This window comes from Labrus mixtus, chromosome 4, assembly GCF_963584025.1.
Source record: "Labrus mixtus chromosome 4, fLabMix1.1, whole genome shotgun sequence".
In the NCBI taxonomy this organism is placed as follows: Eukaryota; Metazoa; Chordata; class Actinopteri; order Labriformes; family Labridae; genus Labrus; species Labrus mixtus.
In genome coordinates, this window is record NC_083615.1 from 17,450,259 (window position 1) to 17,477,603 (window position 27,345).

The 27,345-nt window shown below is 41.5% G+C and overlaps 2 protein-coding genes across 3 annotated transcripts; both read right to left on the bottom strand.

Annotated features, from left to right (window-relative positions):
• LOC132972971 (hyaluronidase PH-20-like) lies at positions 1 to 6,022 on the bottom strand. Its single transcript, XM_061036134.1, has 4 exons — positions 5,915 to 6,022; positions 4,110 to 5,039; positions 2,929 to 3,018; positions 1 to 404 (listed from the first exon to the last, which is right to left on the bottom strand). Exons 2-4 carry the CDS (start codon positions 5,025 to 5,027, stop codon positions 75 to 77), a joined length of 1,338 nt encoding a protein of 445 aa, XP_060892117.1. The 5' UTR covers positions 5,028 to 5,039; positions 5,915 to 6,022; the 3' UTR covers positions 1 to 74.
• A 2,270-nt stretch (positions 6,023 to 8,292) lies between these two features.
• On the bottom strand, positions 8,293 to 26,868 carry hyal4 (hyaluronidase 4). 2 transcript variants are annotated; one of them, XM_061036136.1, is made up of 5 exons: positions 26,711 to 26,846; positions 22,439 to 22,665; positions 14,021 to 15,010; positions 12,148 to 12,237; positions 8,293 to 11,095 (listed from the first exon to the last, which is right to left on the bottom strand). In XM_061036136.1, the coding sequence occupies exons 3-5, from the start codon at positions 14,975 to 14,977 to the stop codon at positions 10,595 to 10,597; spliced, it is 1,548 nt and encodes a 515-aa protein (XP_060892119.1). In that variant the 5' UTR covers positions 14,978 to 15,010; positions 22,439 to 22,665; positions 26,711 to 26,846; the 3' UTR covers positions 8,293 to 10,594. The 2 variants fall into 2 exon arrangements, with proteins under 2 accessions (XP_060892119.1, XP_060892118.1); XM_061036135.1 differs by lacking the exon at positions 22,439 to 22,665 and having other exon boundaries at positions 26,711 to 26,868.
• Positions 26,869 to 27,345: the final 477 nt, after the last annotated feature.

A 27,345-nucleotide genomic window follows, 5' to 3' on the forward strand; every position in this document is an offset into this window, starting at 1 on the left:
TTCATCAGATTAGAGTCGTTTTAATTGCTTCAATAACTACATAACTATAATGCTCATGAGCTTAAGTTTACAGATTAAACCCAGATGTGTTTGGTCCTTTTAGGACGCAGCAGTTTCGGTGAACATCTGGATCCCATGTAGCACTGACAGGTGAAGTTTTCGGCCCATGTTTTAAGATCAGCAGCAGATGGAAGACCAACGGCCACGTACTTCCTGTTGGCCTTCTTGATGCTGAAGTGGGTGGGGTTCAGGTGAAGGTAGTGGGTGGAGTCGTAGTTCTTTCTGACGCAGCGGCCCTTCCCCTGACACAAGACCTGGCTGCAGAGCATGGCGGCCGCCGTCACATTGGCGACGTAAGGGTTCAAGGTGGATTCCAGGTACTTGGACAGAGAATGACAGGCGCCCTAAAGGGAGAAAAGAAAGAGAAACATTTTTGAAAATATGAGTGTGAGAAGATGTTCGAATACATCAAAGCTACTCTGAGGAACTTTCTCTTTGTCTTGATTTTAGTGCAATCTGTGGACAAAGTTGTACTAATTATCTCTTTGCCTTTCTTGCCCTGTACATCTTTAGCATTGTTTTTTGTTTTAAAAAAAAAACTCTTCCTGCTGTCCTCATTGTTAATCTTTGCTGTGGAAAATGTAACAAAATCAGGCTGTTCCTGAGGTGTTGTTAATTATCTTGTCTGACTCCTACTGTACCCTGTGCCCATGGTTTCAATCATTACAAGAATGACCAAGGAGTACCGCAAGGTTCGGTGCTTGGCCCTCTTCTCTTCACCATCTACATGCTCCCCCTCGGTCCAATAATCCGCCAACATGGTCTCAATTTCCACTCCTACGCTGATGACACACAACTCTACCTCAGCACCCTTCCTTCCACTAAGCTCCCCCCCAGTCACTAATCAACTGCCTGCAGGACATCAAAACCTGGATGTCTTCCATCCTCCTCAAACTTAACAGCAGCAAGACTGAGCTCATGGTTGTGGCCCCCAAGGCACTGCTCAGGAAGGTTGGAGATCTCCTCCTCACGGTGGACGACTGCTCCATCCACCCTTCACCCGAGGTCCGCAACCTAGACGTCATCCTGGACTCCACCCTCTCTTTTAAATCCCACATCAAATCCATCACCAAATCCGCCTTCTTCCACCTCAAAAACATCTCTCGACTCCGGCCCTCACTCCCCGACCCCATCGCAGAGACCCTCATTCACGCCTTCCTCACTTCACGCTTGGACTACTGCAATGGAGTTCTGTTCGGGCTACCAAACACTGCCCTGAACAGACTCCAATATGTCCAGAACTCCGCTGCCATGGTCCTTGCACGCACCAAGCCCTGGCAGCACATCACCCCCACCCACATTCACCTCCACTGGCTCCCGATCAAGTCCTGCATCCAATACAAACTCCTTCTACTCACCTACAAATCTCTCCACGGTCTAGCACCACCGTACCTCACCGACCTCCTCCATCCCTACACCCCGTCCCGACAGCTGCGGTCCTCAGCCACAGGCCTGCTCTCCACCCCCCACACCAAACTGCGATCTTTTGGTGACAGAGCCTTCAGTGCCTCAGCCCCCACCCTCTGGAACTCTCTCCCCGCCGAAATCCGCACTGCTGCATCTCTGGCCATTTTTAAAAACGTTCTCAATCACCACCTGTTCACCAAAGCATTCAGCCTCATCTAACACTGCCCCCAGCTGATCACCCATTTCCTTTCTCCTTAATTTGTTTGTCTCTTGTCCCCCCCCCCACACACACACACACACTTTGTAAAGCATCCTTGGGTTTCATGAAAGGCGCTATATAAATCTAAGTTATCATTATTATTATTATTATTATTATTATTATTATTATTATTATTATTATTAATGAAACCAAAATACTCTTATCTTATCTTGTCTTATTTGCTTTTTAAGGTCATCAACTTTACGTCTTTATGTCATTAATATCTCAATAATAATTTCAGTCTGTTTCAAAACCAGTTAAAAACTCCTCAAAGAAGCTTTGAATATGAAATTTGTGTTTAGAGAACTTTATTGAATTTTAAGATTTATGTTGGGGTTTTTGCCTTAATTTAGACAGGATTTTGGATAGAGAAGAAAAACCGTGAGAGAGCAGGGAATGACATGTGTGGCAGGAGCTGCAAGTCAGATTTGAACCCCAGCCATACACCTTGGGGACTATAGCTTTTGTACATTTAGGGCAACCTAACCACTAAGCCATCAATGCCCCAAAACGTTTAAGAATAAACAATAAATGTCAACTGTGGCTCCTGTGAGTTCCTTCTTAAAGAGGAAACACAGGCAGATAAATACTTTTCTCACTAAAGCCTCGTCATCTGTGTTCCCCTTTTTCAGACCTGGAAAGAGTACAACATGTTTTTAACTGACCGGAGACATGACGTGTCTTTAAGTCATTGTTCTCTCTTAAAGCTTCACTGTGCGTCATCTCAGCAGTTCACACTTGACATTTGTGTTACTCTTTTACCTACTCAGCTTTGTCAGCATAAACTTTTAAAAGAAAAACAGAAAATTTCACAAAAAAAGAGACCATTCTTTGATGGTCAAGATGTGTTAGGGAGAGGTCACTTAACAGTCAGAATGATTCAAAAATGATTATAGCCACATTTTATGGTAAATGGCTGTATATTGCTTTTCTAGTCTTCTGACTACTCAAAGCGCTTTTACCGCAGGTCACACCTACACATTCACACCCTGATGGTAGAGGCTGCTGAGTAAAGTGTCCATCAGAAGAAATTAACTATTTCTATTTTAACTATTTTAACTATACTATTCACACACATTCATATTCCACCGATGAAGCAGCGGGAGCAACTTTGGGTTAGGTGTCTTGACCAAGGACAAGATGACTCCTCCCCTTTTAAAACAATCCAAACGAATGTGCATGTTTCAGAAAAAGGAGGTTACCTTGTTGTAGTAGTCTTTGGTTGCTCCCCACATTACGATCCCTGAAGCTCCCAGAGCTGCAGATTCTCCAATAGTGCTCACCAAATCAGTCTGAAAAGGAGAGACAATGCCCAGAGGACTTTTCAACCTTTCTTTACAAAAATACTCAACTAACAAACAACATGTTTTTTTTAGACCAGTTTCCTTCATTTAAAAAATCAAGGGACTTGCCTCAATATACATTATCATATTTCACCCATATGTTGTACAATTTTCTTTGTCAAAGTTACCTTTAAGGGTTTTACCATTTTCAGACTGGGATATCATACAAAAGGTAGATCAAGGGTTAGGATTAGGTCTTTTTAGAGCATTCAGAGTGTTTAGTGTTTATTTGGCCGTTCTGGGCTCGACTACTGAAACATCTCAGTCCAACGATTTTAAAAATCTATATTAGAAGCTGTAAATCACACCTACTAAGCTTATGACATGTCCTGTCATGACATGTCCTGTCATGACATGACGTCAGTACCTGGTCTCTACGACTTGCTTTGAGCATGACCTTGTTGATTATTGTACAAAAACACTAGTTAAGAGTTTTAGATTTGCAGAGTTTACTTACTTTACACATTGTCTGCTTGTTACTGGTAGCTTGTTAGCTCAGTTAGTGCCTGTACTAGAAGAAGTTGGTGGTCAGTGTTGCCAACTTTGTGAGACCGGAGCCAGTGTAACAGACAACTCATCTGGCGGCAAGTCAACTCGGTCAACATTAAATTACGAGGCTAGTTTACAATGCTTTCAACCAAGACTGGAACTCGAGGGACAACAAAGAAGACCAACTTACGGTGATCTTATCCCTTAGCGGCCAGGCACCAGCCTAGCAAAGAACTCCAACATTGGTACTGCAAAGTGAATGTAGGCCAGAATGGCAGTTTTTTCTTTTTAAAGGAATATTAACCAAAAGAAACATTGGAAATACTTGCTAGATTGGAACATCCAAAGTAAACTTTTTTGATGCCAATAAATTCAGTTTTGTTTAGACTGCCTTAGAGGTGTAAATTTAAGTAAAGGTTTTAACAGGGAGGTCAGCGTAAATTTTGCCGTTATTCTGGTCTGCATCATATTAGAACATCATTTGTTAGAAGCTGTAGAGATATGTTGTAAGTCCAGAAATAGACACATTTTAAGCAAGACTACTGACTAACCTTGCTCAGTAACTTCTTGGCCTGTTCCCGGTACAATGGCTTTTGGTAGACGTAGATTGGTACTGTGTATGGATGTTTGGGCAGCTTGGATACCCTCACTGCTTCCTGGACTCGGTTGCGGGCAAACAGCGTGCCTTTGGCGGTGTTACTCAGGTCCTTTTTGAGATAGATGGAAGGGAAGAGGGCGGTGCTGCGCTCCCAGAGCCACAGCAGTTTGTTGTTCTGCTTTTGCATCTCCGCAGGGCACTTCCCTGTGTAGTCTTTATTTTTCCAGTCATAGTTGTAGCAGTCAGGCAACAGGTAGAAGCCCCAGTGGCGGTTCGGACGTTCACTGATGCCGAGGCTAAGGGTCTTCTCCATGAAACGTCGTCCAGCATCCTGGAAGTCTACCTTTGCACGTTCTGAGACTTTTTTCCTCGATAAAAATGGAAACTTCTGCTTTGCGTAAGCAATAGACAACTTCTGATAAACATGCTTTGACCCCCAGTTTCGGTCCCACAGGGGACGCCAGGACTCCCAGTCAATGACAGCTAGCCCATGAGAAGAGTCCTTGGAGATGTACCTATCTATCTGGTTCTTTGCCTTTGCCAGGTGTTCTGTCAGGTGGCCTCGTTGAGGGATTCCACCATTGCAGATCTTGTCTCCTTTGTTGTCAACTTTAGGGTAGAGGCCTAGTCGTTCCTCGTAGAAAATGGTCAGGAACTGACCTGGCACCAAGTTTGGTTTGGTCACCGCCTTGAAGGCTGCAGTGTCCAGTGGGATGTGGAGATGCTGACACTTATCGGTTGGAGCATTCCAAATGGCCACGAAAGGATGCCCCTTGAACAGCGGGGCCTCTGTCGGGGGCAGTGCAAGGATGGTAGTGATGGATCCAATGATGCAGAGGAGAACACAGGACTGGAAGGTTGGAGCTGTCATGATGGCTCTGAACTTATGGAGGGTAGACAAAATATTAGACTCATTTCTATTTATGACCCTGCTTTATCTGTTTCATTATCCATTTTCACCTTGAGCGTTTGACATATAAAAGGTTCAATAGGATGTTTTATTTTCACCATATCATGAGATTTGCATGTTTGGGGCTCTGAAACCAACTTGGTAGTGATACAATCAATAATACGCTGTTTTTTTCACAGATGCACTCCTGAATATTTCTAGAGAATTTCAGGACTACCCCTGAAACAACCCTAATCTGGTTGTTCACACTGTTGAGGAAATTAGTAAGAACTTTACTTCACACAAGAATGATTCAGGAGACTCATATGGCTTAAGCTGAAGAAAACTAGTATGCGATGTCTAGGACAATTTGGAGCAGACTCTAAGTCTACCAAACAATATTGCAGATAGAGGGGAAGACCCTTGACACACTAAGCTGTACTTGCTTTCTAGTCACAGCTGAACTCTATCAGGTCTGACTGACATCAGAGAACAGTGAATACACAAAATGATGTCCCTACCCTGGACCCATTACAGGGAATAAACGTCACCACCCCCTCCCAGTCCCTCGAGTTGAATTCTCCTGATTATATCCTGCATGAATAAAACACTTTCACCCTGCAGAACAGTTGGAGTTTGTAAGAACAGGCATGCTTTTATTTAACCGAATAAACATTGTTCAGGTCACCAAACTGCCTTCTCACTCTTAACTCTCAATTTGCTCAAATTTTGCGAAAACTCTGAAACTGAAAACAAATTGTTTGATAAAACATTGTCAGCCTTGTTCCAATAGTCCTTATTTATCAGACACACGTACATGTTTGAAATATTTTTTCAGTATATATTTTCGTTAAATAATTATCTCTTACCTGCTGAGCTTCTCTGTGACTCACAGTTTGCTGTTATACAAACTTTCCTCATCTGCTTTTGCTGCTTCATGGTTGAGCGGAAACTGTTTCTTCACTCTGATGGGTCGTTATCTGATCGAGGTCTTGACGTACAGTTGGACTAAACATTTAGTCCGTCTTTGGAAAATGTAAGGCCGCACACTTACACTTTTTGTCAAATAAAAATGACTTTTGTTTTCATTTTTATGTTTTTCAATTTCTTGAAGTTTTTTTTTGCATTCTGAAACACTAAAACAGGAAAACATTAGCTCACCAATGTGATCCATATTAGTACAATTATCAAGCTTTTAATGCACAAGGATGAGCTTAGTGCAAGCTTTGGTCACTTCAGGAAGAAATATCTGAATATGACTTCTTCCACTGAGAAGAAACACTAAAAAGTTTTGCACTGTGTGGTATTTTTAATGTGCCATCTTTTTTGTTCACACTGCTTCCTCTTTTTGGACAGAAACCAGCTGATGTACAGTATAATTCATATTCATTGTTTTTGACTTGTTAATGTTTTAACCTTTTGCATCTTTAGCAGGATTGTGATGCCTGGTCACTAATCATACATGGCATCAGGGGTGTCTCCAAGATTTCTGGGCCCCATGAAAGCTATCACATTGGGCCCATCCCCCACAGCCTCAGTCAACCCTGTGATATTTCTATGACCACATCTCCGTTACACAAATGACCCATTAAAAGCTTTAAATCAACGGTGTCATCATTTTCCAAACCTCTAATGATTGAAACTCTGGAAAAGTACTGAAGTTTTAAAAGACTACGTCTATCATTGGCAATATTGGGATTGATGTGTTGGACGTGCGTTCGAGCAGTCCAATCCGTAAATCCATACATTTCCATTGGCCACAATAAATCCCAATGTTGTCCATGGCCAAAACATGACCATATATTGGGTGTCTAGGACTTTTGTTGTTGTTACTGAGCTATTTTTACTGGAATCATATGAACATTTAAAATTCTGGTATCAATAATAAGGGCCTCTTCCATCTGATGCTATTGTTTACTATTAGTGTCCTAACTGCCTTCAAGCGATGCAACGCAAAGCAAGTGTTTGCCGCAGCGTTTTTAGCCCAACGCCTTGTTTCGATTTTCCTTTCTGATGCTCGCATAGACAGACGCCTCGCTTTTCTCCCTCAACAGAGCTTGTTGGCTTGTTGTACAAAGGGGAGATAACGGTTTATAAATAATAACCACATCCGTGATTTAAATGTTGTGTTTTGACTTTTGAAAGCTTTGTGCAGCTAACCCCGAGCCGTTTATTGACAAGCCTTTCTAAGTGTTGTGATTTGAGTCAAGAGCTCCTCAATACAAAGCACCACACTTCAGTTTGTCCACTTCAATACAAAAGCACGAGATGTCACACTGTTTGGAAGGGGAAACTGAAATTCACAGAGCAAAGAAATATTTACTGGATGCAAAGTGGACAGCCAGGTTGCGATCATGCACGTGCTGTTAGAACCCGGTGTTAGGGGCCCTACAGCTATGAATGCCTGGTACGACATGTTTGAAAATGTGGAAGGTGTTTCTATGAATATCCAACATGGCTGCAAACAGTTTCCATGGCATCCTTTGTTTGTGTGCACAGAAGAAGATCAAAAGACACAGGTGTACTGAAGAAGTCTTTATTTGCAGTGCATTTACATTCAGGTAACATTTTTCATGTGTTGCATAGTCATCGTTGCATATTTAGTTTACAATTAAAAAAAAAAAAAACAGGATAACTGTCAGAAACTGTTAGTGATGTGTAAAGTGAAACCCTTGAGATCTGAACCTCACCTGAAGGCTTGTTTGAGATGAAAATACTGGTTCAGTTTACTCCAGGGTCAGTGTTTCAGAGCTGACAGATGCTACATGTCACTTTGAAGACTAGAAAGTTAAAGAAAGGTAGAACTTAGTCTGAGATCAATGCACATACTTTGGATTTGATTTTCCTTAAAATGATTAAGAATTCTGCTAAAGACTATAAAGTTGAATGCCGTTTTTTCATCAAGTTAGCCAGTTCCATTCAGTTTAAGTAGATGCCTTTGATTTACTTTTTGAATGTGCAGCTGCCAAAAAAAAGTCAACGCTGTAGAAAAACGTAAAGTGGTCTTCATGAGGTGTACAAAGTGGTGAGATTGTATACATAGTAAATGAAATGGCAGATGTGGAAAGTGCATGTTAATGACAAGATTTGCCATGTTTTTTTTTTCATCCTAAGTGGAAGAAATGTGCACTTAAAAACAAGTCCTCTCCAAACTAAACCGTCCTCTGCTTGTCTTTGTGTTCCAAACCAACCAATGTGATGTTTGTTGTCGTACGGAAAAAAATGGCAAAAGACTTTTTTAAAGGAAATGTTTTTGATGCATTTTGAATGGATCCTCTTTGACGCAACAACGGTACATCAGGAGAGTCTCAAAGATTTTGCAACACAATGCACAAGCAATGTATTTTTGCAAGTCTGCATCGACTGTTCAGCATGAAACATTAGCTTTGCTTTTGGTCTAAACACAGCTTCAAAGACCCCCAACCCTGCATCAGTCAGCTACTAACTTCCCATCATTTTTACAGGATACATTCGCTTAACACTTAACTCAACGCTTTACAACTCATCTTTGGTTTGAACTGATACCTGACTTTGGCAAGAAGAAGGCGTTGAAGACCTCTAAAACCACAAAGAGCCGCTGAGTCATGTGTACTGATAGTATGTGCCATCTTTTCACATCCTGTTCAGTGTTTCGTCATACCTACAGTACTGTACTGTACAGCAGCTTCAGAGATGGAGACATCACTTGCTCACAATAAGATGAAAAATATATCAAAAGCTAAACACAGTCTGTTAATCTGAATCCTCTGAACTGAGCTATAGCAACATAAACCTATACAAAATCACAAAAACAAGCAATATTTTGAGCTTTATGGCTTATAATAAACCAAACAAACAAGAAGTTAAGATACAGATATATGAAAAATCTTAGTGAAAAGCACCTACATGTATGCATCACGTCACAACAGGCTCATATACGAGGTGTTCCCTGACAAGGTGTTCTACCAGAGTATAAGAAACAAAAAAAGACACACCCCATGTATGATGTCAACTGAGATAACAACCTTTTGTTGAGGAATAAACAAGTCATGCCATTTCTAACAATCATTTCTTTAAAAGGGGGTTTTCATGCATTCTTCATTTGGGCTTTGGAAACTGTCAGTCTGTTTTTTATTCTAAGTGTCAAACAACTGGAAGGATCCCAAAGGATATGAGCATTTTTCTAAAAGAGTGAAATCCTTTTTGAGAAACTAGAAACAGCTGTTAAACCCCTCTATTCAAAACCAGCAGACTCCATTCACAAAACGTTACCATTACTGGAGTTGCTGGTCTTCCACCTTGACCAGTTACTTTGTTTTAAGAAGAAGATGATAAACGTTAATTAATCCCACGAGGAGAAATTCAATTTTACACTCTGTTGTTGAACATGCTACACACACGAGCTGATATACACACACATGCACAAATAGGATCCTGTGGACATTCACCAATGGAGGCGGTTGTGAGCTGGTGGGGGGGTTTGATGCCTTCCTCAGGGGCACATTGGCAGTGCTCAGGAAGTGAACTGGCACCTTTCCAGCTACCAGACCAAGTTCCAGACATGGTCCACACTGGGACACTCCGGTTCCCAACCCAGGTCACTACCCACTGAGCTACTGCTGCCCCCATTAATGAACAAATGTGTCAGAAGTGGGAGTCGAACCAACACCTCCAGGGGAGACTGCGACCTGAATGCAGCTTGCTAGGGTTAGCTCAGATTCAGCCCAACATAACAAACAAACTAATTGATCAAGGCAACAAGGACCATCATCTTCCCCTTTCTGCAAAGGAAAATTTAATTTTTTATCAATGGAGTCTGGTAGATTTGAATACAGACAGTTTCTGCTCAACGCAACGAAGGGTCAGTCTCTGAGGGGATCCTGGTTCTATAACAGAACAATCAGTGTGCCAGTCACAGAAACAAACGCTTTTAGTGGACGTTTTTTGAGCAAGTGGTTTTCTTAAAGACATTACATCGCAGCCGTTGCAACCCATCTCACTGATGACGAAATCAACAGACATATTTCAAAACTTTTTAGTTGTGTAGAACACAAAAAATGAAGAAATTAGGATCTGTCTTTTGTCCTTTAAAAGGATTTAAAAAAACACCACAGACCAAGCGTTAAAAGGTTAGTGATTGTTTACCTACGTACTGTATGTCTGAGTGGTTAGTATTAATACCCTTTGGTTTTCCATTGAAAGTCTCGGCTTTTGTGTGTTCATAAAAACCATCTGAGAGGCTTTTAACAGTTAAAGAAAAAGGGACACTGCAGTGAAATTGGAAGTAAAGCTTTTCAAACAGACCTCTTTCATGAACATTATGCGGTATAAAGTCTAACGTACAGTTACAGCTACAGTCCCCAGTTAACATGACAAGAAAAACAAATGCAGTTGTCGGCCAAAAAAGGAAGCACAGATTGTTCAACCAGGTGAACTGTTTTACAATCAAACGGACCTTCATGTTTCAAGTCAACATGTCAAATCTCTGTTTTAATGTAAAGTGCCATATCATACCTCAAACTTGAGTACACAGCTGTGGTAAGAATAACTACTCTTTCAGTCAGAGTGCATCATACAAATGTTTTTGCAAACGATAAGTTCAATAGGAGCATCAGCAACATCAGGTGAAGGCTGCACCCGCTCCGTGCCGCCTCACTCTCCCCTGCCTCCGGGCCGTCACCCTGCTCGTCTTCCCACTCCGTCCTCTTCCTCTCCTGCTCATCCTCCTCGTCGTTTCCCCACGGCCTGTCGTCCTCCTTCACTATGTTGATGCTGTCACAGTGCTCGCCCTCATGGCCTTCATAGCAGTGACACCTAAACCTGTCAGTCAGCAGCTGCAGCTCATGCTGTGAGTGCCACCCGGTGACGGTGAACTCCCCATCACCGGAGCGACGGATGCGATAGCTCTTGGTGCTCAGGTGGAGGTAGTGAGGGGTGAGGGGGTCCCGGCGGACACAGCGACCGTTCCCCTGGCAGAGGTAATCACTACAGACCTCAGCGGCTCGAGTCACATTGGTGATGTACTGACCCAGGCGGTAGTTCAGGAAGGCTTTCACCTTGGAGCAGTTGTGCTGTAGAAAACAAAACGACATATGACGTTTACTGAGCGTCAACCAACCCGGACACACAGCATTTTGGAAAACTTTTAAATTCTACTTCCTCCGTTCCTTCTGTCGCAGGATCTTTTCTTACTGTCTGTTCCAGAATCAAAAATACTTTATTAATCCCAGGGGGAAATTTGTTTGCTACAGTTCCTCATAACAGCAAAAATCCGTAGGAAGTACAGATAAGTTCCAAAGGTCAAAACTGAACCGGGGGAAATTAGTTCAAGTTTTTACGGCTTCCTTTACTTGGAATGTATTACGAAAAGACCTGAAACTTAGTGAACTGGTCTCATTGGATGCTTTAAAGAGGATGTGAATGACTCATCCGGCTGTAGTTGTTCTGACTGGTATATAAAAAATATATTAGGAACCTAATATTAACAGTTTTTGGAGGCAAATATTTTTATCACAAGGATTTTTTTAACCTCATGATTTAAAACCTTGGTCATGTTAAATATTCACATTCAACATTGTAGAATTATATCCGTGCAAAACAAAATAGGGAAAACCCTGGGTAACATTTCATGTAGATGAAGTTAAGGGGTAACATACATGTAAAAAAAACACACTATGTTTTAAAAAAGTTACAGTCAATTCCCAAAAACTGACTGACTCCCCATGGTTCTCGTGGTTTTATCAGATGCTATTTCGAGGATCTTTTTGTCTTTCATGCAGACAGAACACTCTGCAGGCCGTGAGAAAAAATGCACCATGGTTTCAAATTGTCTGAGTGGTTTCAAAACACCACACAATGTTGACTCCCTTCTCTGTCTGCATTTCAAGCCTGGATTCTTTTAGCGTCTAAAACAAATGAACCAATCCTGAAGAAAGATTATCTTCACATGAAAGTACAAATTCAGAATAAATATTAAAAGGGAATATTTAGAAGAAAAGTTTCACCAGAGATCTGCCACAATAATTCATATTCATTGTTTGTGAGCCGGCAGTTCAGTTTAACAGAGAGCAAGAGATAAGTATTTGGATTTTTGGAAAAAAAAAAAAGGGCAAAGGACACCCACCCTGGACGAGGTCAGGTTCAAGTCTCCCCAGATGACAAATCCTGCAGCTCCCAGAGCGGCGCTCTCCCCGATGGTGTGGATCAAGTCTTTCTGTGAGAAACACACAGCTACAGATGTCACATCTCACTGCCTGTCACTTACACATTTAACTTACTGTTAACACCAGGTATAGCTAATGTCAAAGCTTTGAAAGAGGCAAGTTTGTAAATTCATGAACCACCATTAAAGGTTGATCCATTGGATGTGTAATAATCATTTCATTTACCATAGAGTAATCAAACAGAACAAACCTTATATTCTGCTTTTGAGAACAAATCTGCTTTATAATCTGTACTGAAAAAAGGATAATTAAATGCACGTTCTGTGACAGAAAGAGTCAATGTGAGGTTTAAAGTGCCACAAGAACGCACTTCCACAAAAGCAGTTCTCAAATAAGCCTGTTTTAAAAATAGAAACATGTTGTCCTGTTTTTCCAACACTACACCACTTCAGTGAATCTGCAGACCGGTTTGCAAAAAAGATCACAGCATTCAAGTACTGTGTTTGGTAATGCTAAACTGCACTACTCTGTACATCCACTAGATGGCAGTAGTCAATACATTAAGAATGCAAACAATGACCAGCCGAGATCTTATGGAAGCGATTAGTGATCAGAATTCAAATGATAAAGCTAATTTGAAAATTAAAATGCATTAACAGAAATTCTTTTTAATTTTCAGAATATGGGTGTGTTATTTGACTCAAAAATAAAATGATGATTCATTTACCTAATTTGAATTTTAGTTTTCAACTTTAAAAATGCACATTCTTTGACTAAATAAAAATGAGGAAGAAAATGACATTTGCTTTATCATTTTCAAAAAATGCACCGCTAAATCTGTATCATAATTCAAATGAAAAAGCTAATTTGCATTTTGCATTATACTTTTACTCTCTATGTATGCATATTATATGACATCATTCAAATGAAAACTAAAAGGTCTTTGGCTTTTCGTTTTCAAACTTGCCGTGCTAAAAAGTGATCATAATTCAGACCAACTCGAAAACGAATTGGCAAAGTGGACGACGCAAGAAAGTGACGTCGGACTCCAGCTCCCAGGCAGGCGAACATAATATTTACAGTCTATGAGGCGAGCGGACAGAACGCGCAGTACGATGGGTGGCGGGGTTTTAATTAGATAAAAAAATATTTTTAAGTCAATTAATACACCCATATTCTGAAAATTAAAAAGCATTTCTGTTAATGCATTTGAATTTTCAAATTAGCTTTATCATTTGAATTCTGATCACTAATTGCTTCCATAAGATCTGTGACATCTTGCAGGATTGGCAAAGTAACAGAAGAAGGGAAAGTTTAGCAACTTTTTTGGGAGCTAGTTCCTAACTCGAGTGATTCCATTTTCTACACGTTTAACAATCTCTTCACCATAATTTAGAGGCAAAGACTCCATCTGTTTATCTCAGATTATTGTGGCATAAGAATAAGGTTGCATTAAAGTCTTTGTGCCGTCAAGAAAATGCATTGAAAGTGATACATTTTTGACAATTGAGAGCAAAGGTAAAATGTAATTTATAGAACACACAACTTTGGTATTGTAAGACAATTTGTTCAAGAAATAGTTCTTGTTATGTAGTTTGAAATTTTCTTTACATTCTAATAAATCGGTAATTCAAATTATCTGCAAAAGAGAAGAACATTTACAGTTACTTGCTTTTCATTTGGCTTTCCAATTCATCAGACTTCTGAAATAAACAACTTTGTTGTGCACCAGCACAATGTCAACAGGCAAATGCATGAAAGAAACTTCAGTATGTAGATAATATGCTTCACACTAAACTCTGAGAAACATAATGTGATGAACTTTGCTCTTACCGCGGTGAGGAAGGCCAGGGCCTCATCTCGGTAGCCCAGCCTCAAGTACACGTAGGTGGGGAGGTCGTACTCTTTGGAGGTCAGCGAGGAGACGCGGAGCGACTCCCTGATCCGGTGCTGAGAGAAGTGTAGATTGCTGATGCTGTTGGTGTGACTTCTCCTGATCGCCACCGAGGGAAAGAGTGCCGTGCTGCTGTTCCAGAGCCACAGCAGCTCGTCGTTCCTCAGCCTCTCCAGCAGGGGACACAAGCCTGTGTAGTCCTGCTCGTGGAGGTTGTAGTTGTGGCAGTCAGGGTAGAGATAGAAACCCCAGTGGCCGTTGGGGCGGAGGCGTGTTCCCAGCTGGATAGTCCTCTGCATGAACGCCTTGGCGCTTTTTTCAAACTGCCGCCGTGCCAACTCCTCCATTTGTGCATCCGTCACATTAATGAACGCCTTGGCGGTTAGCTCCTTCGACTTGCGTCGGTAGATGTCCTTCTTGTGCCAGTTACGACTCCACTGAGGCCGCCAAAACTCCCAGTCGATGACAGCCAGGCCCCGAAAGTCCTCTGCAGGGATGAAGTGGTTGATATCCTGGGAGGCCTTGAACAGGTGCAGGTCCAGGCTGCAGTTCTGCGGCAATCCGCCATGCACAGCGACGCCCTGCGGCGTGTAGTGAGGGTAGTAGCCCAGCCGGTTTGCATAGAAAATGGTGACGTTCTGGCCCGTCCAATCAGCACGCGGGCTCCCATGGATGTGGAAGAGGCGGTCAAGGTTGGTGGTGATGTTATACTTGATGGTGCACATGTCCAATGGGGCGTTCCAGGCGGCGATAAATGGCTTCCGGCCAATCAGAGGCAGCTTGGCGGGTTTCTGACCGAAGGCGGCGTGGAAGAGCAGAACCAGCCAGGAGCAGGTGAGGGCAACGGGTACAACATGTTGGGAGGAGGATGACCCGCCCACTGGCACCACAGGCATCCTGTTGATCAGGAGGAGCAGCTGTCAATCATCCTGTAGAGAGAGAGAGAGAGAGAGAGAGAGAGAGAGAGGAGGTAAGAGGAAAATATAAATTTTCGACAGTTTTTAACTTTCTAGCATGACTGTATACTTTCAAAACAAATTAATCTCAGTTATTTTCATGATCAATCATACCGAACTATCGAAGCGTTACAAGATCTACAGATCTTCAGTGATACCAGAAGCTGCCGTGAGCAAAAGAGAGAAAGATCACTGTCTTCTTGTTGGGGGCCTGGGAATTCTGTGTGTGTTGCCATAGTGTCAAATCAGGTTTTGTTATTGTTTGATTTTAACTAGTATCTAAGTTAACAATTCTGTTATTGTGACAACCTTAAATCTAGACCTAGGATCAGTGTCAACTTGAGGCTTGCTCACACTGCAGGAGTTTTAAAATCCCCAGATTTTGAATTCGGTTTGCATCACACACGTCAGGAGAATCGCAAAAGATATTCAGCTCTATAATCTCAAGCACTGCAAAATATAGAAAAATCATGGCACCCTGCATACTACAGGATTTATAAGATTATCACGCCCTGCGGAGGAACCTCACCTGACATCACATTAAAAAAATGGAGCTTGCAGAATCTTTATACGACTCACACTGCGAGATAATTTGGGGACATAACCGAGCAACCTTGAGTCGGGAACGACCCGACGATTCTCAGGGAAGCGGGATAATCGGACCTCAAATCGGTCTGATTATCCTGAAGTCTGAGCCAGGCTTTATATATGGGACAGCAGTCTCCTGTACACCTGAGGGAGAATCCAACAAGAGCAAACCTTCAGGCAACTAGTAACAGCCAATCACGGCGCAGGACGTCAAGCTGGGGAACTCAATTGTGTTTTTGAGAAAATTCTTGAAGTCTCTGCAAAACCTGTGAAATATGAATGGGTAGGCTGTACAGTACGTCTCAACCAACCTCATTTATGTCTCTTTATTTATAAGGATGACAAGAATATTTGAGTAGCGATAACTGGAATATATCAAGACATGATGCAGAAAAGCCTCTTGTGGACAGGTGTTGAGAACTAGCATGCTTTCTAAAACACTTAAACAATGCATCTGGTTCGTCCAATGTATCTGTGATGTCCATGCCAAATAAAGTCTATTATTATGAACATGTTTCCTGAAGAAGAAGAAGAAGAAGAAGTAGGTACTTCAACATCATATTCAGTCTGAAAACTCTCAATCTGTCATTACCCAATCTTCAGTTTCCCAAACATATTCACCAGCTGGCCATAAACATAATCTGAATACACTGTGCATGTTCTCCAGAGAATAGTTCCCATTGTTTGGAAATATCGGGCGTTTTATCAAGAGAAATATAATCCTACACATACAGTATGAAGCCCTTAATGGCTGGTGGGAATAGTGGCTTACAGCAAACATACAGTGTACAAGTGTTCACTGCCAAACCTCCAGGGATGTCGGTTTCCTTACCATGGGTTAAGAAACTCTGGCGTCATGTCTCCTGTAGTGTTTCACAATTCTGACAGACAAGCAGTTCATGCAGCAGAGACACTTAAATCTAAGCTCTTAATGACAGTGAAGTGTTTCCGACCATCTGCAAAACTCCCTTCAACTTCATTCGACCCTCTGCTTGTTTTTATATTGCTCATTGTCAGTGACTTTATGGATATCACAGCTGGATGTCAAACAGCTTCTGTCTTAGAAGTAAATGCCTGTTTTTACTGTTCTGTCTGACTGTCTGTCTGAGTGTTTAAGGGGTTTCCTTACAGCACAATAGAGGATTGTTAAAGCTTTAGAATTTGCTTTTACATTTGATTTTATGAGCCGATAGTTTTCCATGTTAAAGTCTGTGAAAACATCTGGAACATTCAGAATAACACAAAATCCCCCAAATTCAAATTTTATTGGAAAACCCAACAGTTTCAAACATGAAACAAGGAAGAAAGATGGATGGATGGATTGATTGATGGATTGATTGATTGATGATGGATGGATGGATTGATGTTGGATATATGGGTGGATGGATGGATTGATGTTGGATATATGGATGGATGGATGGATTGATGTTGGATGGATGGATGGATGGATGGATGGATTGATGGATTGATGGGTGGGTGGGTGGATGGATGGATGGATGGGTGGATGGATGGATGGATGGATGGATGGATGGATGGATGGATGGATTGATGTTGGATGGATTGATGTTGGATGGATGGATGGATGGGTGGATGGATGGGTGGATGGATGGATGGATGGGTGGATGGATGGATGGATGGATGGATGGATGGATGGATGGATTGATGGATGGATGTTGGATGGATGGGTGGGTGGGTGGATGGATGGATGGATGGATTGATGGATGGATGGATGGATTGATGGATGGATGTTGGATGGATGGATGGATGGATGGATGGATGGATGGATGGATTGATGGATGGATGTTGGATGGATGGATGGATGGATGTTGGTTGGATGGATGGATTGATGATGGATGGATGGATGATGGATGGATGGATTGATGTTGGATGGATGGATTGATGTTGGATGGATTGATGGATGGATGGATGGGTGGATGGATTGATGGATGGATGGATTGATGGATGGATGTTGGATGGATGGATGGATTGATGTTGGTTGGATGGATGGATTGATGATGGATGGATGGATGGATGGATGATGGATGGATGGATGGATGGATGATTGATGGATGGATTGATGTTGGATGGATTGATGGATGGATGGATGGATGGGTGGATGGATGGATGGATGGATGGATTGATGGATGGATTTTGGATTAATGGATGGATGGAAAAGTTGTTTTAAGTGGACTAACAAAAACAAGAACTTTAGAGCTAAAACAATTTGTTGCCTAATCGATTATTAAAATGGTTAAAGACACTTTAAGCAACAATGCATGTACATTTTTTATTCCAGCTTCTTTTCGTGGAGGATACAGACACCTACATTGTCGTTACCTTACATTTCATGTATGGTAATAAAGTTTGAATTTAAATCCAACTACTTTTTTGTATTTTTTTTCCCACAATAATATGTAAAGTATTCAATTTAAAATTATTAATATTGGTTTTTATGGAAGGACACACATCTATCGTGTGATGATGAATTTAAACATTTGTATTTTCAGTCCTCAGAGACGTAAATAGATGTTGGCTTATTTTCATGGCAGGCCAAAGGTCAAAGGTGACAGAGAGGAAGTCAGTTGACACCCAGAGATAGGAAGGAGGACCTCGGCTGCACAGACCGCTGCTTTCCTGTCCACATGTAGTCCTCCTCTGACCAGGAGCTGAAGCCTCAGGCCACAATGACAGACCTCGCTGCCAAATGTCTCAGTGAGGTTTAGAGTCCGCTGCATCTCTGCTTCCCATTTACCAAACATCCCTCCAGAGACACAGACAGAGCATACAGACGTCTGAATTGTGTGCTCGAGACAATTTGGCCTATAGTACTTTGGACCACTGTGTGTCACTCTGTGTAACACAACAATTGAAAAGTCCAGTTGCAGTAAAAACACCTGAAAATAGACTTTTTTGCACAACTGCATAAAAGTCTCTAAGATATACCAAAACTTTCAGAGAGAGCATCTGGTGACATGAACAGCCACAGTTTTCAACCCAACTTTTTCTTGCCAGCCTCAGATGAATTATCCTCGTAAAGACAGTGTAAGCTGTTGTGTGAACGCAGCAGGTAATATTCAGGAAAATGTATTGTAAGCGAGCGGGAGGGGCTGATGTCGTTTATTTCACGAGCGACCGGTTTGATCGTTCTCCATTCATGTAATGAAGCTTGATTATCTTGTCTGCTGGCCCTTTAAAGACAAGAACTATCTTTATAATATCAGACTTTGCCTCGCCCGTCATCTTGGATGTCTCGTAAACATTACAACCAGTGTTCTCTTCATGTCATTTTCTGCCTCCTGAGAAAAATTCACTGGAGAGAAAAAAAGGGGGAAATACAAACTATTGCAGTCCTGGAATCCGTCAGCAGTCCCCTAACGATCATATAGTTTTGTGCAGCTAATAATCCCCTTTTGGATGTTGTTTCCCAAACCTAACTCCATCCTTGTGTCTCAGAGTTGCCAGTCTGAGTGTAATCAATGGCGACATACAGAGAGGTCTTGTGGCCAAGACTTGAAGTCTCTTATCCCAAACAACTGGCTTCATTGAAAACCAGCTTTGAAGTTGAAAAGTTGGCCATCGCTCCCTGAGAATACAGCGTCACTGGATAGACAATGAGCTCTAAGATTGGCCAGATTCTGGTGTGTAAGTGAAAATGAATCAACAACACATTGGATTGGTAGGCCTACATATGTAATGTTCGACGACATTGTTCAATAAAAAGTGTAATAATTAAACTGAGAGTAGCTTGAATGACATAGGTTAAGTCAATTTTTAATTACACATTCTAATAAATTTCTATATAATACCTTTAAACGATATGAAGTTCAGTTACATCTGTATTTCAAAAGTTAAATGTTCATTCTCACTCTGATTTTGGCAGAAGTATTATGAAGAAGTACTCTAAAGTACGTTCATTTTGGTTTCCCTTGTTTTCTTTCCGATCCGAGTTATGTCGGTTTGGAATCAAAGTCTTTTCCTTTCTTTTTGTGCCTGCCAGATTTTCCTCCGACTACGTTTGGGAATAATTTCACTGCAGCACTCAGTGAAAACAGATCGTTTTTCAAAGCGGGCTCCACTGCAGCGTTAACAGTGAATGTATGGATGCATGGCTGGTTAATGGAGCTGAAACCATTTCCATCAGGAGCCTGAGAGCGGGGCACGCTTGATTTGATGGAAGGAATGTTTCTGATTATTCTGTTGGTAGGTTTTTATATGGAAAGCTTTCCAAGAACTACTGATTGAAAAAATCAAGGTGTGAGAGATGGATCACTTTTATGGATAAGTTGCACTTCAGAAGTGGTTTAAACAGAGGTTGTGAAATTCTGTAGAAATTAGAACTTTAAATTATTGGTTTATTTGAGATGGTATCTCAAGAGGAAACTGAGTTATCAAAATTAATGAGATTTAGTTGGAGTTGATAAACAAAATACGAGCCAAATCTTACGGTAGTTTGATCTCTTCTTTTTTTTTTTTAATTTTTAAATGTTGTTTCTGGCTTCTTAAAGGTCCTCCTCCTTTTCAACCAGTTTAAATAAGTTTCAGATCTCCCCAAAACATGTGTGTGAAGTTTCTTGTTCTAAATCCACTCTGATCCTGTATTTGATCATGCCTATAAACCCCTATATATCAGCCCTGCTCAGAACAGGCTGTTTCTGTGTCTGTACCTTTAAATGTAAATGAGCTGTTTCTGACCACGCCCCCTCTCTGGAAGGGCTTGGGTTAGCTCGGGCTTTCTCGATCCATGTCCTATTGTTTACGGTGAGAAGGCAGACTCAGAGGGCAGAACAAACACCTAGCTGTGGGAGTGTCACCCACCTGGGGGAGGGGTTACTGCCCTTTGTGATGTCATGAAGGGAAAATCTCCAAACGGCCTATTTGAGCACACATTTTCAGAAAAGTGGAGCAGGCAAAAGACGGAGAGGATGGACTATTCTCATCATTGGGGGGTTTGTAGACAGACTACAGACACATATTAGTGTTAGAAAAACATGGTGAAGTGCATATTTGCATAATATATGACCTTTAAATCTGAGGTTTCGCTGCTTTTTGTTGGATGCAGATGCCGTTAAATCACATCTGAAATGCGTCCAGTTAAGACATTTTTAAACCTGTAGACAACATGCCAGCATTGAGTATTTCAAGTTGCTGTTTGGTGATTTAACAGGCTGTTCACAAGTAGATACCTGTATTTTACACCAGAACCAGCCAGCCATCTCTTAATTAACCTGTTTTCCAAAGATAACTTTCACAAAATACAAGAAGGACTGCAATTTCATTACCATTTAATCCTCTGAGGCCGGTTGTTCTAAATGTGTAATCAGCATACAAATGACCTGATCTGTTAATTCACTGGATCACATAATCCAGCTCACTTTTATCCAGGTTCTGGATTGGATTAACCTCATCCAATACAGACTATTAGGGATTACCAAATTTGAATTCAAGGAGACTTCACTCTTCATACTTTGTCCACAGGGGGCGCTAAAAGACACAGAAACGGAAGGCTCCTCACAGCTGCTTTAAATTAGATATTAGACGTTTGCTAATTATGCTTTTTGGTCAAATCCATTTTTTTCAATAGCACTAATGTCTTAAAATACCTCCAAAAAACATTGTATTGTTTGACCAATTTAGAAGTTTTCTAACAGTTTTTGCCCTGGTTATCCAGCCTGAATCCAGCCCACTGCTGGGATCAGGATGATCCTGATTCTTTGGATCAAAGTAATCCAACTCAAACGTTTCAACACAAGATTTGGGTTTTATCTGGATAAAAAACAGGATTAGATTCCCTAATCTTATCAGATTATGTAATCCTCTTTTTTGGTTAAGAACCCAATACCCCTATCTGATATCTTAAATCCTGTTAGATTATGACTGAACAACCGATCCTCGGTCACAGCAAGTTGAAAAATGCCTATACTTTCCAATTCCCCAATGTGAAACCTCCAGATCTTTAGCTTTTAATTGATCAAAGGTCTAAAACCGAAGGTTGACTCAAATTAGAGTGCAGACTTTCCATTTCAGCCACAACAACACAAGATTTATAAGCAGGAAAACCTAAGACGTCAAGTAGCCTTACAGGAAGGACTTCCCCTGACAAGTACTTGAAAAACTGTAGATTCGCTTTCTAAAGGAGCACAAGCTCTTTGGTCGTCATAGGTTCAAAATATGCTTTGTGAGCACAGCCTGGGTCCACTCGGGAGGCTGGACTGGACCCAGCCTTTATTTGCTTCTGTCAATGTTGCTTATTATAAAGACCCGAGGGAGCAGTCTCAGATTAAACGTGTGGAGTTCATGTTTTGTTCAAGTTTGGCTTTGTGTCAAAGTGAATTATTTATCCAGAGGAGCTCGGAGCCGTGGGCCGCTCTGGCATCGATTAATATAAGACTTTGTTGATGTCTGTGGTTCTTGTGGATCGGCTCCTCTCATTCAAGAGAAACAAGAAAAAGAGAGAACGTCTCATTTTCATCGTTTCTTTTGGGAAGTTTGGTTGAGTTTGGAGCCATGTGCATTGGAGATTGAAGACAGATCTTCGGTGTCTCAGCGATGTCACCGAGCCAGATTGGTGAATGGTGAAGGTCTAATGGAGGCACCAAGGGGGGAATGTTTGCACAACACCATTCAGCTCTCTGACTCTGCACAGCTGATATCAGATCAGTTCATCAGCTAGCGTTTATCTTTGATGTAAGCATGCTGCCGTACCACCTCTCCCACCTCGAAGGAGCGCATTTCACACCAATTTCTCCTGGAAAAAGAGACAGTTTCATACCCAAAGAAAATGTTTTTTTGAATTTGGGAGTAAATGAAGCTGACAGTTTGATGGAGGGTGGGAGGGGAAGAACACTCTGAGCACATTCAGAGGTGCCAGGAGAGGGAGAAGCCTGTCCTCGGTTTGATGTTTGGGAATCGAGCCGAACTCCTGATGGAGGGCCGAGGGGCAGGAGCCAGAAAAACAGATTCCCTCACATTCACCATCTGGCACATAAATATGTTCCAACACTGACCAGACGTCACCAAGTCACATTACCAATGCATGAAAGCTCTTAAAAAAAAACCATGAGAGCATTTTACATTTCACGCTTCTGCTGTTTAGTTATTTAACTGCAGCTTGAGACCTGAATCTGCAAATCTTCAATAGATACCTGCATCATGTACCATTTTCCGCAAGATGGAATTTAATTGTAAAATATATCAAGTAGTGCTCTCACACTTGTACAAATATCCTGATAAACTACTATCCAAATTTTTCTCTCTGACTTTATTAAGTTTCTCCTGCCAGACCCCGAGTTTTTTATTTGCACAAAGTCCGAGTGAGCTGATTTGAGAACGCAGCAGGATATAATCAGAATTAGGGAGAGGGGGTGGTAATGTTTGTTACCTGCGATCAGTGCACGACCATAGACTGTATGCATGCGACCAGTACGATCTCCATTCATGTAATTAAAAAGCTGCATTACTATATGGCTTATTTCGAGTCATTTTAGTCAGATACAGACAGAACACTCTGAGATTTCTCAACAATGAAGGCCGTCAACGTTGTAGACTCGTGCTTGTGCTCATGCATGAACTGTACCGCCCGAAGCACACCTCATCCAAGCGTGCCAGGGCCAAGAACGCGTATGTATTTTTTGGTAATTTACTTTTGTTTAATCCAATTTTTATGCATTTGTCATTTGTTTTTGAACATAAATCAATGGGAAATTATGTCAGAAAACGGTTCACTCAGCCCTTAGATGGCTTTTATTTATTGGAGTGTTTTTGCCAGTAACTCAAAGCGGATATGTCATGTGTTACTCAGAAAATAAAGCCTCAAAACACTCATTGCAAACTTGCCTTGCAGCTTATTCAAACAATCAAGCTCTCGAAATCCTGGAGGGACTCATCGTCAGACTAATGTCTTTGAAAGAGTTAATCCAAATGACTTATTCAAGTGTGTTTTCAGGCAGAGTAGCACTTAACCTAAAAAATGAACCATGAAAGAGCTCCAGACTGTAGTGTTTCTTCTCCTCTATCATCACTTCAAACGCTCTGCAACATGACTCTGCATCGGGACGTCCCATGAATCAGCAACAAAGCTGGTTAAAATAGTTAATCAGAGCAAAGAGGAGCATTTTTTTAACCAGATTTCCTGGTGACTGAATGTGGTCACCGTTCAAGTTCATCACACGACAGAAGAAAAACAAACCCAAGCAAAGACTGGAAAACAGCGAGCCAAAAAGAAAAGTCTGACATGTTTCCACCGGGCAGAGCCAGAGCTAATCACAGCCCGGTGATCTCTGTGCCAAGGCGAGCATGATTGGTGAGTTCTGGTTGGAGGTGGATTAGTCAGATGGAGAAAACAGATGGATGACCTCAGAGGAGGACAGAACACTAAACTATACGGAGGTGAAAATAATGAAAGGGACGATGGGATATTTTTCAGACTGAGCTACGTAATATGCCTTCCTGAGCGCCTTTGTTTATCGTGATGGTGTTTACTTTTTCCAAAATACCCCTTTGTTTTCAGCTAAATGTTAGAGCTCCACAGACTCATAGCTGCTTCCTGTCGATTCGATTGGCCAAAGTGACGTCAATGCCGATCGTCTATCGCGGAGGGAGGAGGAGAAACATGTTTCTTTTGGTAGAGACAATGAAAGATTCAGCGGATAATGTTTCCTATTTAGAAAAAACGTTTTCAGTGGAGCTTTTCATTATTTTCCTCTACTTGTTTAGGATTTTGTCCAAGAGTAAACCATGAGATAATCTCAATAAGCGTGGGAAAACTGACCACAAATTGGCTGCAACTTTTGTCGGGTTGTAACCGTTCACAGAGGTCACGGTTCAGTGCGAGTTTGCTTCAACAGAAATCCATATTACACGGTTTCTCTCATTTATTGTGGAACAACAGTTGTGCAAGTTAAAGTTTGTTCCATCTAGTTATTAAGAATTACCTTTGATATTTTTTTAAACATTCAACAAAAACATGAGGGAACATTGGTAAAATAGGTACTGCAGTCCAGATTCTAAACATTGTAGAGAGCTGTCTCTCCTCCCCCCCCCTCCTCTCTAGAGTCATTGCTCACACAGGTTGCCATGTGGTGAACACTGAAGCTTCAGTGTTTATCCAGCTCTGCATCGGTCTGTAAACCTTTCTGTGTTCTAACCTCTCTCCATTTTTCAAAAGCATCTCCAATATTGATCCTAGTTTAAGCACGTTTCTGCTCGTGGAGCTTATTAGAAACATGCAGAGGCTTTTTAGGTCGGGTACAATCACTTCTATCTGAACCAGTTCTCTTGACCGCTTCCATCACTGCAACACCTGTTGGTTTGACCTGATAACTGCTCTCATATCTGGCAAACCGAGGGGCGTCCAAAACGGTCGTGTGGCAGTGCCTTAAAAGCGCCTACCTTCTCTGGTTCAAACAAATCCAGAGCATTCAGGACCAGAATCTAAAGTTAGAAGGAGGACATACTGGCTGCTGCATTGTTGTCAGAGAAGCCAGCACTTCAACATATCATGTTTCCTTAATGTTTGATCATATAGTAAGCTAACTTTATCATTTCACTCATTACATATCGTACAGATTGGTCCCTTAAATTCTGAAAATAAATACATTGTATAATATAGAACAGAAAAAACTATATGCTTTTTTCAGTAATGTATTATATTTATGATTTATGAAGTCACAGAGTTGACAGTAAACTGTGGGTGCAGCCGTCATTCATGGTCAGTCACCACTATAGCCAGTATAGCCAGTCAAGGGCGATGCTGTGTTAAGTGTAAACAGACTGGGACATTGTGAAGAGGGAGGAGGAATCACAAAATGTTTAATCTTAAATTTACACATGTACTTCTAAGACTACTTTTTGTCTCATTGTTTAGCAAGAGGCAGATATAGTTGTACGACCATTTAAGAATGTTTGTTGTAAATCTGCCCAAATGCTGCACATTTGTAGCCATGATGAAAAAGAAAAAGAGTTAATGTACCTACCTAGTAACATGACCTGTCTTTCTGGAGGAATTTAATCGGAGTTCTTATCAACAAGCCTTAAAAAGAAGACATTATAAAGATGTTCTCTAAAAAAGGGAGTAGTTGTTTCAAATGAACATCCAAATAAAAGGAGGAACAAGTCATGCTTACTAATGCGAACTAAGCGTTAGAGAGGCACGCCTGAATTATTTTAACATTTTTTGCATCATTGGAATGATTGTGCTTCTACTTCTCTAACTAATGCTCCGACCAAGGTCAACATGTCCCTCACTGAGGTGCAATCTTCTTCTTTCCATTTTGTGTTCCCTTACAGACTTACTGAAATAATCAAAGTAATATCCCTATCCTGCAACTTGAATGCTGTGTATCATTCAATCAAAATAAATTCTTCTCTATGATAAGCCAATTCCTCAATCAACCACCTGAAGGCCGAGCATCCTTCAGATTACCCGCAGAGATTAAAGCCCAATCCTGAAATCCGGTCAGCTAATCAAGCCTCCTAGCTTCATCCTCTGATCTCTAACCTCCGTCACTTTCACCCTCTTGAGTCTGCATGCAGGGCAGACCGAAAAACATCAGGCGCCCATAAACACAAAAGAGCTTTTTATAGGCGCTCCGTGATGAACTTTCAATCCAGCTGCTCAAAAAGCTGTGACCTCCCGTGTTGTCGTCTTCTCTCACAGTTGACTGTGAATCATAATGAGTCACAGCATCTGCTAAATGACTGTAACTGTGAGAAAATGAGGCCTTGAGAGTCGACGTTACTGCTGATTTATCAAGCAGCCTGTTTAGCAAAAACTCACTCAAATTGCGAAATAAGAGAAACTTTCTCAACTGCGAGGGTATTCTTAAGAGTGAGCTAACATTCCTGACATGACAGGGCACTCCTCTTCCTCCTCCCCCTTCCTGCATCACCTATAAACAGACGCTCGAGCCATGCTGTAACACCCAGAGTTGCCGCCTCCCTCAGGGTTTAAAAATACACTTTAATTTCCTCTTTGTGCACTCACACAGAAGCTGCAGAACAGTGTTTTTAAGCAGGACAAAAAATGGCAAGAACAAGTCTTAAACTGTTTTTTGTTCTTAAACTTTGAACATCTGACGAAAAGCTCACCTGTAGATGCTGCAAACCGACCAATAACGAGCAGCCTGGTGGGAGGTTGGAGTGTCTTTGATGGGGTCACAGCAGGGGTCATGGTGGCCCCCTGCGCCGTACGTCCGAAAGGCTCGCAGTCATTGCCTCTGTCTGAAACACAAGCCAGCCGTCCACACTTATATACAGCCCAGAGAGGAGAGCAGAGGAGAGAGGGAGGAGGAATCGTCACCGCCACAACACAGCGATTAGAGAGCAGGGAGGGAGGGAGGGGGGAGAGAAACAGAGAGAGAGAGAGAGAGAGAGAGAGAGAGAGAGAAAAGTTCATAATCCCTGAGAGTTTTCTGAGCTCCTCCGAGGTCTGATCCTCTCTGGAAGAAAAGTCTCGACTCATCCACTTCAATCAGCTTCTGACAAACGTAAACAAACATGTCAACAACAATGAGAGTCAATGTGCATGTGTGCTGACGTTTGTTTGTGTGTAATAGCATCCAAATATACCTACATATACATGAATGATCTCCACTTTATTTATTCAGCATTTGGATAAACCAGAAAAAAATATGTTTTTAAAAGTTTTCATATTTTGTGCATATTGCTTTATTTTGTATTTACCTTCTTTTTTCTATATCAGAACTGTCAAATGATTAACTGTT

Excerpts from the sequence above, each read along its gene's own strand:
- hyal4 (XM_061036135.1), bottom strand. The coding sequence starts at position 14,977 with ATGCCTGTGGTGCCAGTGGGCGGGTCATCCTCCTCCCAACATGTTGTA. Across the intron at positions 12,238-14,020 it reads CCCTGGCCTTCCTCACCGCG|AAAGACTTGATCCACACCAT; the intron begins GTAAGAGCAAAG and ends TGTTTCTCACAG. Across the intron at positions 11,096-12,147 it reads TGAACCTGACCTCGTCCAGG|CACAACTGCTCCAAGGTGAA; the intron begins GTGGGTGTCCTT and ends TGTTTTCTACAG.
- LOC132972971 (XM_061036134.1), bottom strand. The coding sequence starts at position 5,027 with ATGACAGCTCCAACCTTCCAGTCCTGTGTTCTCCTCTGCATCATTGGA. Across the intron at positions 3,019-4,109 it reads CCAAGAAGTTACTGAGCAAG|ACTGATTTGGTGAGCACTAT; the intron begins GTTAGTCAGTAG and ends TCTCCTTTTCAG. Across the intron at positions 405-2,928 it reads CCAAAGACTACTACAACAAG|GGCGCCTGTCATTCTCTGTC; the intron begins GTAACCTCCTTT and ends TTCTCCCTTTAG.